The 14,419-nt window shown below is 32.0% G+C and overlaps 1 protein-coding gene across 1 annotated transcript in view; it reads left to right on the top strand.

Moving 5' to 3' along the window:
* The window catches only part of LOC117107604 (collagen alpha-1(I) chain-like), a 124,761-nt gene that overhangs the window by 89,229 nt on the left and 21,113 nt on the right, over positions 1 to 14,419 (top strand). Inside the window, exons 27-28 of the mRNA XM_033249307.1 lie at positions 10,194 to 10,265; positions 14,311 to 14,355. Of these exons, the coding sequence (XP_033105198.1) occupies positions 10,194 to 10,265; positions 14,311 to 14,355 (117 nt within the window). The remainder of the gene's footprint in view (positions 1 to 10,193; positions 10,266 to 14,310; positions 14,356 to 14,419) is intronic.

Here is a 14,419-nt window from a genome sequence, read left to right as displayed (position 1 = left end):
TGAAACAGTAGGTAGTTTTTGCCGCACGATGTTAACCTTAACTTTAACGTTAGTACCCACCATGCAGCACGATAGCTCCCTATTGTAAACAAATCAAAATACGCATGCGCAAACCCGTAACTAATGGACGTCGAGCACGTAAAATCCTGAAATTAACGTACTCCGCAACGCAAGATGAATAAATTATGACGTCATCCATTAACGTTAAGGTTAAAACATCATGCGGCGAAAACTGCCTAGTAATCGTCCGTAAACTCCATAATAGATGAACAACGATTGTAATTAATTTATGTATTACCAGAAAAAGCTTGTGTTCATACATCAACTCGCCTTTTACTTTAGTGATAAAACACTGTACCCTGTGGGTCTTTATTCTACTCTTGTTTGTACTCCGTACATTTAGCTAGAATGAGAAGGTCATGTTATTAAAATTCGCCACCGTATTATTCTAAGCTATGTGAAGTGTAGTATGAATGTGACTAGCTTTGAATTCACGACAACATTCCACCTATATTATTTAGTGATTTTGGTTTGGAGGTGACCCTTAATCTTTTAACCAGAATTCCCATCATAGTTGTGACTTAGCTTTAATTAAGTACCATATTCATTTGAATAAACACCCCAGGGCGTTTATAAATTATAGCCGTTAATTTTTTTTGGTGTGTGTGAAAGGAATACATACAGTATATATTCAAATTAAAACCCCCCTTAATTTAACTTTCTTACTTACTAACTTAGGCTGGACGTACCACACTTATTATTATTTTAGTTTTTAGTATCATCCATTCTTCTCTATCAGCTTTTACCAATGAGAGGATATCTCTTGGCAGACCAGCATCTCTCTCCAGTACATCTATGTATGTTTGCATAGGTCTTCCTGGTTTCAAATTTCTATGTCTTGGATGCCAGAATAGAACATCAGAAATTATTTCCTGGCTACTACAACACATAATTTTAATTAAAATTTGTTATTCCATCAAAATTACTTATTGATCCAACCACCTTAGAAAAAAATGTAATTCTACTGGGGTAGAACATTAATAAAAAGTGATCAAATAACATATAATAATGTGATCAAATATCATATAATAATGTGATCATTTAGCTGCAAGTGTAGTATAATGTAGTATTTCATTCATGTTAAGCCAGACAAATAAGGTTTGAGAATTAACATGGATAAAATATGATATGTTAATAGAATGTGTTGAGAAGGATGTTGTTTCCGTTAGATGTGTCTACTGTCATTAAGGAGGGTGGGGGTGGGGGGTGGGGGAGGCGTTTATTCAAGGAAAAAAGAAACTTATTGTGGCGTTTAATTTAATGGAGGCCTTTATTTCAAATAAGGCTTTAGAGGGGGGAATTTATTTGAGTTGACATTTATTCAAAGCGGGGTGTTTATTCAAGTAAATACGGTAGTTTTTAATTTGATGCAACATTCAAACGGCACTACTTTTTGGTCATTTGTTTGTATGGATAAATGAATCTTGTCCTCCTCTGCCTTTCCCATACATATTTATGTGACTATGTGACTCTATTCAGATATACGCCCTCTAGAGCTTCTAATTTCTTATATCATTAAAACTGCATTACAATTTGGATAGGTGACCCCTGACTTTCTACCATTTCCAACCATAGTTACCGTGACTTAATTTTCATATACACTTTATACCTTAATATAAACATGTAAATGGATGGATAGATGAAATCGATGATTTGAGAGTATTTATGTGCTGTTCGTCCTGTAGTTCAATATCACGACTTATTGGAAAATAGACAAGACTAAATTGGCACCCATTAACTGAACAGTAATGTGCATTGTTCAAATTAAAGAAAAACGTTGATACAAACACTAAATTTCCTAAATAGCCATTTACTCCAGATATACTGCCATATTATAAGCAATTAGTAGAGCTCTGCTTAGTACACTATAGGAAAATTATTATACGAAGATTAGATTTAATGCTTGAAAAAAATTCCTGAGGGCCTGCAAGGCCCGAAAGAAATTTTTGAATGCATTAAATCTAACCTACAGTAAGTATAATAATTTTCCATTTAGTGTACGTTGCATGCTCTACTAATTGCTTTATAAGTCAATCGCCGTCTTTTAATTTTAGTTTTTTTAACCAACTGTTGTAGCAGTCATCGGTTGCTATAGTGATATGATCAGTATATGTGTGCGTATTTACATTTAGCTCCTGCAGTACGCGTTTATCAGAGAGTACAGTACGGATACGATGAATAACTATTGTAATTTGTATTGTGTTAGAAAGAACTTGTTTGTAATGCTATTTTGATTGACTTTCGTCAAATAAATAAACATTTCAGCATTCGAGAGAGAATTCAGTGACTGACGTCCTTTTCAGTTGGTGCATGCAGACAAGTAAAATCGTGCGATTATTTCATAACTAGGCTAGGCTACGGCCTAAAATTGAATTGTAATTGAAAATTGTTTCGTAAAACAAGCTTAATTAGAACCCGAAGAAAATTACTTCAAATTCTTCAATATTAAGTATGAACAATTAAGGAATTCATTGAATCAATGGACCCTCAAAAACGCAACAAACTGAACGTTTACTAGGAATATTCTAGACCTCTTTTAAAGATTCAAGGAACAAATTTAAATGTAGGTCTATGTCCAGGCAGGAATCCGCCTTGGCCTACTCCTACTTCTTGCTACTAGGCCGTAGCCTAGCCTAGTTATGAAATCATCACACGATTTTACCTGTCTGCATGCACCGACCAAAAAGGATGTCAGTGACTGTATTCTTTCTCGAATGCTAAAATGTTTATTTCTTTGACGAAAGTCTATCAAAATAGCAATAGCTGATGTTAGTTAATTAAACGCGTACTGCAGGAGAAAAAATCAGCATACGCACAGCTAAATGTAAATACACACACGTATACTGATCATATCACTATAGCAATCGATGACTGCTAACAACAGTTGGTTATAAAAAACTAAAATTGACTTATAATTAAAGCATTTACATCTAACCTTTGTATAATAATTTTTCCTAGTGGATCTATTCATGGGAACAAACGAAAAACTTTGGCTCTCTGATCCCAAGTGTCCACACTTTCTACATTATCGTAGGTATGTGGATGATACATTTTGTGTATTTAATAACCAAGTGACGCCACAGAGTTTTTCGAATTTATCAACTCCAGACACCCCAATATAAGTTTCACAATGGAAAATGAAAATTGTAATAAACTAAGTTTTTTAGACGTTCTTATACATAAAGAAAATGATGGCAAAGTTAAAACAACAATATTCAGAAAAAGTACTTTCACTGGTCTCCTTTTGGCATTTTGTAGTTTCTGTCCACAAACTTATAAGCTGAGACTAATCAAAACACTTATTGACAGAATTTATAAAATCAATAATAGTTGGAAGGGTTTCCATGATGATTTGATGAATCTAAAAGGCATATTATTAACAAATGGTTACCCCTCATATGTCATTGATAATATTTGTAAACAATACATTGATAATAGTGTAACTAACTACACTAAATCAAAGGTTAATGATGATGCTCACAAAGTCATGTATTTCAAACTTCCATTTATTGGTAAATATTCTGATGATATTCAATACAAGATACAAAATATTGTAACTAAACATTGCACCGGATTGAAATTAAACATTGTTTTCACCACTACAAAAATAAAAAACATGTTCAGTATCAAGGACGCAATCCCTAGTAATCTTCGCTCTATTGTAGTATACAAATTCAAATGTGGTGGATGTAATTCCACCTATATAGGCTATACTAGCCGACACTTGAGTACTAGGATTGACGAACACCTTGGCAAAGACAAAAATTCACACATTTTAAAACATCTAAATGTAAATAAAAAATACAAAACATTAACAATATACCACTTGCTTCAATGTCATTGACCAGGACAACAGTGAAATTAGATTACGAATAAAAGAATCACTACACATTAAATGGAACAGTCCAAATCTCAATGTTCAACTCAAACATTTAAGCTTACAACTTTTAAATTAGCATACAGCACTAATGTATGCAAGGTGTATACACCTTGCATATGATTATCTAGAACGATCGTTACGTTACCTTAATTGGTAACAGTTTGTTTTCACTAATTAATATTCATTCATTTCTTTGTATAAATAATCTTAGTTAAGAATGACAAGATTTTTCTTTATTATTTCGCCTTTCAGTTTGTACTGATGATGGGTGAGAGAGAACACCCGAAACATGTTTACAATTAAATCCTTAGTTCTTTTCTTAAAATGTGTTGTATTTTTCATCAATTTGCGTCCTTTTGGTTCCATCATTAAGGATTTTAGTTCGGAAGACCTGTCAGTTTGTTTGCTTAAGAAGTATGAGAAGATATCCCTACGCTTCATTAAAGCTGAATTGGATTATCATTTTTTACACAATAGTGATATAGCCAGTCTGTGTCATGTGAAACACAATTAACAAATGACAGTTCAGCATAAAAGGACCATCATAATTGGAAGGACCATCATAATTGGTAGACCAATGCATGTATAGATTTATTCATTTCACTGATCGCAAGATGATTAACAGCACTGGTACCAGTTCAGCTTTCAAAATATGTGTTTTTCCCAACTGGAGTTTAGCTCTACTGATATTGATAACAATTCTCATTGTAGTGGGAAACAATCTAGTTATATACGCTGTATTGACAAACAGTACTTTGCAGACAACCACTAATACAGTGGTGGCAAGCTTGGCATTTGTTGATCTTTTGACAGCATTGAATGGTGTTTTATTAACGATAGTAGAGATGAGTTCGAAGAGTATTTGGAGAGAAACTGAAAATGGAAAGCTTTCTCTGTGTCCATCTAAGCTATGCATTATAATAGTAACTATTGCAAGTGTGTTGCTTTGCTTGACACTAGGTCATCATGTACTGTTAGCCTTGGAGCGATATGTGGCTGTTTTTTATCCATTTTTTCATATTCAACATATCAACAATAGTCTTTTAATGAAGGTTATTATCTTCATGTGGATTTTCATCTTACCTTTTGTACCATTTCTTATGAATTTTTACACAGAAAATTGGCTTTTGTACATTGAGATTAGTCTTTGTGTCTGGATGTTTACACTAGTTTGTTTTATGCATATGAAAATCTTTTTGAAAACTAGAAAAACATTGCGAGAAATAGCATCCACACAGATTCATAAAGATTCAACCAGAACCAAAAACAACTACAAAGCTATGAAAATGACGTCATTAATTTTGTGTGGTTTTCTTATTTGCACAGCTCCTTTAAGTATAGTTAATTTTTTGACAGTATTTGGACAATTTAGATGTTCTAGTATAATAATCTCGTATGTATTGTTTTATGTTAATTCAGCTTTAAATCCAATTATATACGCTGCTTGTAATCAAGCATTCCGAGAAGCTTTCAAATTGGTTATAAAACAAAAATGTCTAAATGCTTAAAAATTCTCATAATGTTCTGACGTTTATACTTTCTGTATGTTCTTCTATTGAAACATTATTGCAGTCGCATTTACCTTTGTTTGCAAATTCATTTTAATCTAAAAGCTTCAAGTACTGTAGTGTCAGGCAACTCATCAGACAAGTGGCTAATTTCCCTCTGGTCCTCTCTGGCACTACCACCGATTCTACCACTTAAGGCATATAGGTCTTAATCAATAGCTGATGATGTATCCTAATGTATTTTAAAAGAGAAAACTGTTAGATGTTTAATGTTTTAGAATTGGTTATATATTTTTTTGTTTATATTGTTACAAACAATATAAACCTAGTCATTGTTGGCATAAAAAAAAGTGAGCTCACAGGTCAGGTTGACATTGTAAACACAGTAGTAAAATGACATGTAGAAAGCTAAAATTTTGCATGTAGGTACTGTCTGATGTGTAGTTGAACTGCTGGTAGTATCTTGCGTTTTTGATGAATAATAAAGATATAGGCAATAAGACCTATAGTCTGTACTATACTGTAGAACTGCACTACTATTAGTATTTTACCCTAGGATCGGAACAGACTGCTGCTACAAACTATTCAAACAAACACTAAACAAATATTTTACTGACTAGGTCTAGACTAGAGATACAATACCATATTCATTTTGTTTTTTCTTCTGAACATTTAATGAATAATTTATTCATGATGGATCTAATTCTAAGACATAAAAAGAGTGTTAAAAAAATTTCCAACAGAAGCTGACAATGTAGAATCCATTGTCTGCCTAGTGTGGTGAGTCATCTTGGCGTTTACACCTTAGATTTCATTCTAAGTACAATTCCCCGCCCACGGTTTACATCTGAACTTACATATACACCCTAATGCTGTTTCAGTGATTTGGAAATCAGGTTAGGGTACACGGTATAAAACAACTTAAAAACAGTTATGCTTCCATAATTAAATAGGCAGTATACCTTAACAAACCCTTGGGCACTTATTTTCATATCAAGATTCAAGCTTATAGAAGTTATTGTCTACGCTCATCTTATCTATGTCTAAGATACTATTATGTGGATTGGTCATGCACATTTACATTTATAGAATTTCTAATTTAGATTAATAGTCAATTTAATGAATAAATATATTCAATGTAGTTTACTTCTGAATACAGGTTTTATGTATTTATTTTGGTATACAAATTATCAATTATATTTATACAGACAACAGAAACATTATACAGAGTTTAAATGTATGGCATCAATAGATATTTTTAACAATATAACTATTCATTATGAACTTTGGAACTGTTTACAACTTATAACCAGGCTTCAGGGTAAAAAAAAATGTTGATATGGTGTACAACTGATTTTTTTTTAAAGACACAAAGTGATGTTTGTCTAAAAGCTCAGAAACGGTTACTGAGTTGATTGAGTATTTACTGTAAAAACTGAAAGAAAAGGCAACATAACCATCCTTTTTTTCCACCTTTACAGTGCACGTCAATATGAAGACATGTCATTTCTGCGCCAATTAATCTGAAATTTCCATGAAGTATAGTTATTATTGGTTCCTATTAACAATAGGAACCTTTGAATTCGACTGGGTGTCATATGATACCTTCATGATGCACCAATTCTCATTGCACGTCAATATGAAGACATGTCATTTCTGCGCCAATTAATCTGAAATTTCCATGAAGTATAGTTATTATTGGTTCCTATTAACAATAGGAACCTTTGAATTTGACTGGGTGTTATATGATACCTTCATGATGCACCAATTCTCATTGTAGTGGGAAATAATCTAATTATATACGCCGTATTGACAAACAGTACTTTGCAACAGCCACTAATTACACTGGTGGCTTAGCTTGGCATTTGTTGATCTTTTGACAGCATTGAATGGTGTTTTATTAGCGGCAGAAGAAGTGAATTCGGAGAGTATTTGGAGAGAAACTGAAGATGGAAAGCTTTCTCTGTGTCCATCTAAGCTATGCATTATAAAAGTAACTATTACAAGTGTGTCACCATGTACTGTTGTTAGCCTTTGAGTGATATTTGGCTGTTTTTTATCCATTTTTTCATATTCAACAAATCAACAATAGTTTTTTTAATAAAGGTTATTGTCTTCTTGTGAATCTTATCTTATCTCCTATACCATTTCTCCTGAAATTGAATAAAGAACATTGGCTTTTGTACATTGAGATTAGTTTTTTTGCCTGGATGTTTACACTAGTTTGTTTTATGCATGTGAAAATATTTGCGAAAACTAGAAAACATCTTACATCGCAACGCCACCCTTGTCTCTAATCTGCCTTTGTTTTACATATTTTTTGGCTACTGTTCCAAGTTTATGCCACCCCTCTGAGTCCCTCCTAGAACTAAAAAAACTAACCATTTACCTGGTCACATTGTCCAAAAAATCAAAACAACACGAAAACGTTGTTGACCAGAAAGAATTTAATGTCAACATCGCAACTTCCTTAAATCGTTATTGGTCCAGAATGTATCTACGATTATGCTGATCATACATGTGCCAAAATCTTACTATCTCAATACTGCATAAATTTCAAGTGGGAACAGAAGGCGGAGGTCACCAATTGATGCCAAAATAAGACCAAATAGTAGTATAGGTTGAATGCTACAGAAACTTAGAAGTAGTTACTTATTAGTCATAGAGAGCGTATATGCAAATTAAGTCACAGAACTTTGGCGGGTAATGGTAGAAGAGGTAAAGGGTATTTATATAAATATGACCAAATCACAAAATAATTACAATTTTAATATATTTTTTCAGTTATACTTATATGTTTTTTTGATATATTGTTCTGGTATTTGTTTTTATTTTAAGTAAATTTTATTTATATTGATCTTGTTCTTGTAAATTAATGCCCCAGTTCAGTTACATAAATTATATTTTATATAACTGCGATGACATTTTTATTCAATAAAAGATACCAATATATAATAATACAGAAATACACATTTAAAAAAAGTTTGGATAAGGAAGGAACCAACTTCATAGACATCAAGACGAAATACAGTCTCTAAACTATACTGTACTACTGCACTATTATTAGTATTCTAGCTAGGATTGTAACAAACTACTGCTACAAACTATTTGAACAAACACTAAAAAAATGATATGACTGACTAGATCTAGATTAGCGATAGAATATCATAATACTCTTAGTATCTTCCGAACGTTATTCAGGATGGGTTTTTATTCTGTGTGATTAAAAGCCAGGCTCCGGAAGAAAAAGAAATGATGTGATGTACAACTCAACATACAGAATTTAAATGAATATAACAATTCATTATGAACTTCAGCATAATTCGCAACTTATAACCAGGCTCTGGAGTAAAAAAAATGCTGATATGTTGTACTACTGTTTTTTTCTTAAGACACAAAAGTAATGTGTGATGAAAAATCGGAAACGGTTAATGAGGTTATTTTTGAGTATTTAAAAACTGAAAGGAAGTTGGGGGTGGGTGAAGGTGTGTGTAACTTTTTTCACCTTTACGTAACAGTACATTATCTTTTGAAATTGAGTTTATATTTATTTCTGAAATGTTTGAGAGTTAAGTAGTAAGTTAGACCAAAAGGATAATGTTGGCATACAAACGATTGGTGATATAATCGTCCGGCCAAAACCGGACCAGCCGGACCGCTTCCTACGGCTTTGAGTTAACATGATGTCATTAAGTTCTACATCGTCGCAAATCAAAAGCTCCCTATTCAGTAGTATACATACTTTTGATCATAACACAAATATAGAGAGGGTCATTCATGTTTATGAAATATCTTGGTGTCATTTTTTATTTTTTTTTATTTTTTTTTTTTATATGGGCCTTGCATATTGGTATTAAATATGTCTTCTAAAATTTTAAATAGAATTGGTGTGGTTCATTGTGTCAAAACAATACTTTCCTTTTAAAACTACAAATATGTTGTCAAATGCAATTGTAATGCCATTATTTGATTATTGTGATTGTATTTGGTCCAACACAACCAAGAATCACTTAAATGAACTTCAAATTCTTCAAAATAGGCTAGGAAGAATTCTTTCATCTGTTGACATTCATACTCCCAATTCTTACAATCATGAATGAGTTGGGATGGAAAAGATTGGTCGACAGATGGAATGAAGATCTTCTATTATTAACTTTCAAATGTCTAAAAGAAAAGGCCCCATCTTATTTATGTAATAAATTTATCTGTAACAACAATAATCACCCTCAATGTACTAGGAATAAGTCTGAAACAACTCGATTGAACAAAAATGGAATCAGCTACAAGGCAAAGGGACATTTTTATATCGTACAACTAAGCATGATATGGAACAGCCTTCCAAATGAAATTAAAACAAAATTTAATGAACTTTACCTACAGTCTTTTAAAAATCATTTAAACTATATGTAGTGTAACTTTATTTTACTCTCTTCTAGACGAAATATTGTATCAAAATTTTACTGATTTTTCCTTCTTTCCTTTTTCAATTTTGTTGTAAGTTTTTAAGCTATTTTGTTTTCGATGCAGTAGTTTTATATTTTTGTACTTATTGTTTTTCTTTAACTCATTAATTTTGTCTTAAGTTCAATTTCTTTTTTAATTTTGGTTCTTTTATTCTTTTTACTTGCGATCCACTTGTGATACCAGTGCTGTACATCACTGAAAGTGTTATCACAGAAAAGACAGAAATAAATAAATAAATATACAAATGCTTATATATGTTTACAATATCTAATTCTTGTTAGGGTCGTCCTGGACGTATAGGACCAGCAGGTGCCCCTGGTCAAAGAGGACCGATGGGTAGACCAGGACCTACTGTGAGTATTATATTAATTATTATTGATAATCTTGGCATTTGCATGTTTTTTTTAAATAATTTGTTAATGTGTATTGATAAATAATAATATTAACACTAACAAATTTTCTTATTACATAATACTTGCTTGAATACTTGCTTGAAGTATTGGGACGTTTAAAGAAGCTTTTATGCTTATAATGATCCATACAATTCAAGAAATGAAAATTTCAACCCTTCAATATATTTAAACTAGAAGACATCACAACTTCTTATGGGAGACTGTTCCAAGCCTACTTTTATACAATTTAAAACCCCATTCCCGGCAAAATTTCATTTTTTAAGAAAAATCTAATTTTTGTATAATGTTATAAAGATTTATAAATATAATACGGAATTGCTAGTTTAACTGAAATTAGACATTCCTAAGAATGAAAAAAATGTAAAATAAGACTGAAATTTGATTTTTTTTTTTGTGTTCCACACAAAAAATAAATGCGGATGAATTTTTCATGTTTGATTTTGCGATAGGTCCTGAGAAGAAATATTGTAGGCGCCGAAAACATTAGCCTATCCAACGCTGCTAGGCTAGGCCTAGCCTTACCTCGATTTAGGTTCTGTTATCACACATAAAAACGGCCGACATGATATTTTCTGTTGCTAGTATTGACACTTGTGAAATATAATATTTCATAGGAATTATTTCAAATTTGTTAAAAACTGATTCTGACTGAGACTTTTGACACTTAAACAAACATATCTCAGCCTAACCGAACGACCGCATTGTGCGAGATACGAAGTACAAAAACTAATCTCATTAGAGAGGGCGCGCTTTATTGACTGTATAAAGTATACATAAAAGCGAAGTATTCCAGTGGATGCGATCTACAACCTCTGAATTTGCCTAGTAACGATGAATTTGTCGAGAAAATGGTAATATTTTATGAGAAATAGTCTTTATTTCTCTTTTTTTTATTCTTTTGCGTAAAACTAAAATTCATGCCAATATTTTTCCATGATTTATAATAATTGGAGTAATGCAAATGCATATTTTCTAAAAAAAAGTCAGTTTTTAGGGAAATTTTGCCGGGAATGGGGCTTTAAGCTCATGACCACAAGTCATAGAATGATTATATTGAAAGGAATGTGAAATATCTAGGTTGTCAATACCATAGTATTCTATATAACTGGATCATGTCTGCCCGTAAAATACATTGATATTCCAAAGTGGGAAGACACAAAAATTGTAATCTCTCTGGATATGTGAAATGACAGATCTCAGATATTATTTTTGTTGCTCTTTGCTGAACAGACTAAATTTTTCTAATCAAACCAACGTGATGACGGTGGAGCCCAATACAACTATTAAATTCCAGAATTGTTTTCTTTTTCGCAGTGTGCTTTGAAAAGTTATCACAAGGCCTGCTACTTATCATAATAAAACATTGAAAAAATATCTACTACATTATGAATCATAAAATTAACATTACACATGCATCTTATACATCATTGTATATTCATTATATTATGAATTATTGTTCCATATATATAGAGATTTATTCAGATTTTCATTATATTATGAATTATTGTTCCATATATATAGAGATTTATTCAGATTAAGATAAAAAAAAATTACAGACAGACAAAAGGCTGTATATGAATGTATTATAAAAATAGCAACGTTAAAAACACCAAAATTTAGGAAATTCACAAAGAAAGTATTACAAAAATAGTTTTACAATTAAAAAACACCAAAATTTAAAAAATTCACAACACTAACGAAGAAAAAATAAACCCCAGGGATAAGAAGCACAGCACCAGACAAAAAAACCAAATTAAAATTTTAAAAAAGGAAGAAATAAAAAATGCATGAAAAAAAACAACACATAAATTAAAATAAATTTTTTAAAAAGCAAAACACAATTTACGTAGACAGCCAAATTCTTACATACAATATGGTATGGTATGGTATCTAATATGGTACAGAGATCAATATTTCTCTTCGTGATTTGCAGAACAGAAAATTGCTTTAGGCAAAATTAGATTTTTTATGAGACATACAATCATATACATGAATTATTTTTTTATGAGTGTAGAAAATCCATAAACTACAATATACATTATATTTAGGTGTAGTAAGTTATTGTAGCCATTATATGAGATTGACTCTGGCAAAAACAAGAGCTTGTCGCCAAAAAACGAAAATGTCTTTAAACTAGCTGAAATCCCCATTTATTCATTTATTAATCCATGTTCGACTGAAAATATAAATTGTCATATCTTCGCCATTTGTTATCTTTTTTTTAACATGTTTTGCATCAATTATAGCCTTTGACCTTAAGATTGAATAAAGATCTAATGATACAATTTTTTTTTATTTTTTGAGACAAGAGCCTATTTTTGATAGAATGGCTGTGCTTGTGTCTAAATCTAAATACTGTACATTAAATAACAACATACAATTATAGTACATCAATCATTTACTTATTTTTTTTAAATGTAGTAGTTATTGTAGCATTATTTTAGCAATGCATGTGTACTGCACTGTACATAGTTATATCAAATAATATTTCTGAAAAAAAAAAAATAACGAAGTTTGCATTGGCATAAAATCCAAGAGTTCAGATTACTTGTTTTATCTGCTGAGCTGTTTGTATCGTATTCTGTTGAATTTGGCCAGGACATGTTTCAATCAAGGTATTGTTTGTTTAACATGCAATAAATTCTTTTGTTCCTTGTTTGATTATTTAATAGACACAATTGGTGACCAGGAATTAGTAGTAGTGGTACACAGTGCTAAGTTGGTGTAATTTGTGTAAAAGTATTAAATGTTACGATTTGAGAAACAATGCCCCACTGAAAAAGTGAGAAATAGAAAGGAAAGGCAATAAAATTATTACAATAGTTTTTTGAACTCATGTAATTATTTGTGTACCTTGAACTAGCCTGAGTTCAACCAGCCTAGAAATTCTAGTGTGTCCTACCCGCAGAATGTGGATTAAAGACTTTCACATACAAACCTGCCTTCAGATGTACAGAAGCCTTAGCCTAAAACTTGTTGAAAAATTTTAATATTTGTGGCAAAGACAAGCCAAACCAGTCACTCGTAAAAATTAATTTTGAGTTATTAATACAGTGTTAGAGAGTAAAATAATAGCTATAAAATGGTAAAAAATCATTCAAATTGCTACATTTCCTTATGAGGTTACAAGCATTTAAACGTAGAGCTGTTTAAAGAACAATATATGAGAAATCAGCCTTCAAAGTTTATGATTTCAGGCATTTCTCATGCAGAAACTATCTTCAAATCCTTAAAAATTATTGTTTTAACATTGAAAATTGGGAAAATAACAGCATAGAATGATGTATAGATATATAAAGGTTAGTTTAGTGCAATAAAATAAATTTTTTTAAATTTGACATTCCAGCATATTTTGGCCATTTTCTTTGAAACACGATTTGCGACAAGTGACTGGTTTGGCTTGTCTTTGCCACATTTGGGTCCAGTGTTTTTACTCACTATATTCCCAAGTTTCAAATGTCATTGAAGGTGTAATTGTTTACTGGCATTCAAACTCTCCAAAGAAGTTAAGTGGCCGAGCGATAAGGCGGGGCGCCACTAACAACAGCCTTAACAATGGAGCTGGTTCCAGCCGTTCCCCACCCAGGGTTCGGTTGGTAGAACCAAGTCCTAGGTCTAGTGTATATATCTGGCTCGTGTGCACTTTATAAGAACCCATTGCATCTTTTGGAAGAGTAGGGGATTACTTGATGCTATGGTTCATTTCAGCCCCTGTAGTTGTGGAATAATGTGAACATGTAGCTACTATGAGTGGCTCTTTATGGCTGTTAGGTATTCACAGACCATGCACCTGCCAATTCAGCACAATGACGCTGCCAGTTATGAGTTATTCTCAAGTGTCAATTGCTCTGTTTACAATTTTGCACCAACTTTATGTGACATGAGCCTGGTCGCCGATATGTCATTTGCATGTACAATATGTAGCATGTTGCTTGCAATTTGCATGTTTGTAGTTTAATGTTGCATGATTAATCATTTTACCCAGGGTGCAGTTGGGGAACCAGGCATTATGGGTCCTAAAGGTGACATAGTGAGTATGCATGAACTTTTATCTACTCAATTATAAACACTAACTGCTTTTTTTCCCTCTGTTT

This window comes from Anneissia japonica, unplaced genomic scaffold, assembly GCF_011630105.1.
Source record: "Anneissia japonica isolate Jap-2015-1 unplaced genomic scaffold, ASM1163010v1 scaffold2266_len499427_cov150, whole genome shotgun sequence".
NCBI classification, from domain to species: domain Eukaryota; kingdom Metazoa; phylum Echinodermata; class Crinoidea; order Comatulida; family Comatulidae; genus Anneissia; species Anneissia japonica.
The sequence above is the reverse complement of the archived record's forward strand: the minus strand, read 5'-3'. Positions and strand labels throughout refer to the sequence as shown.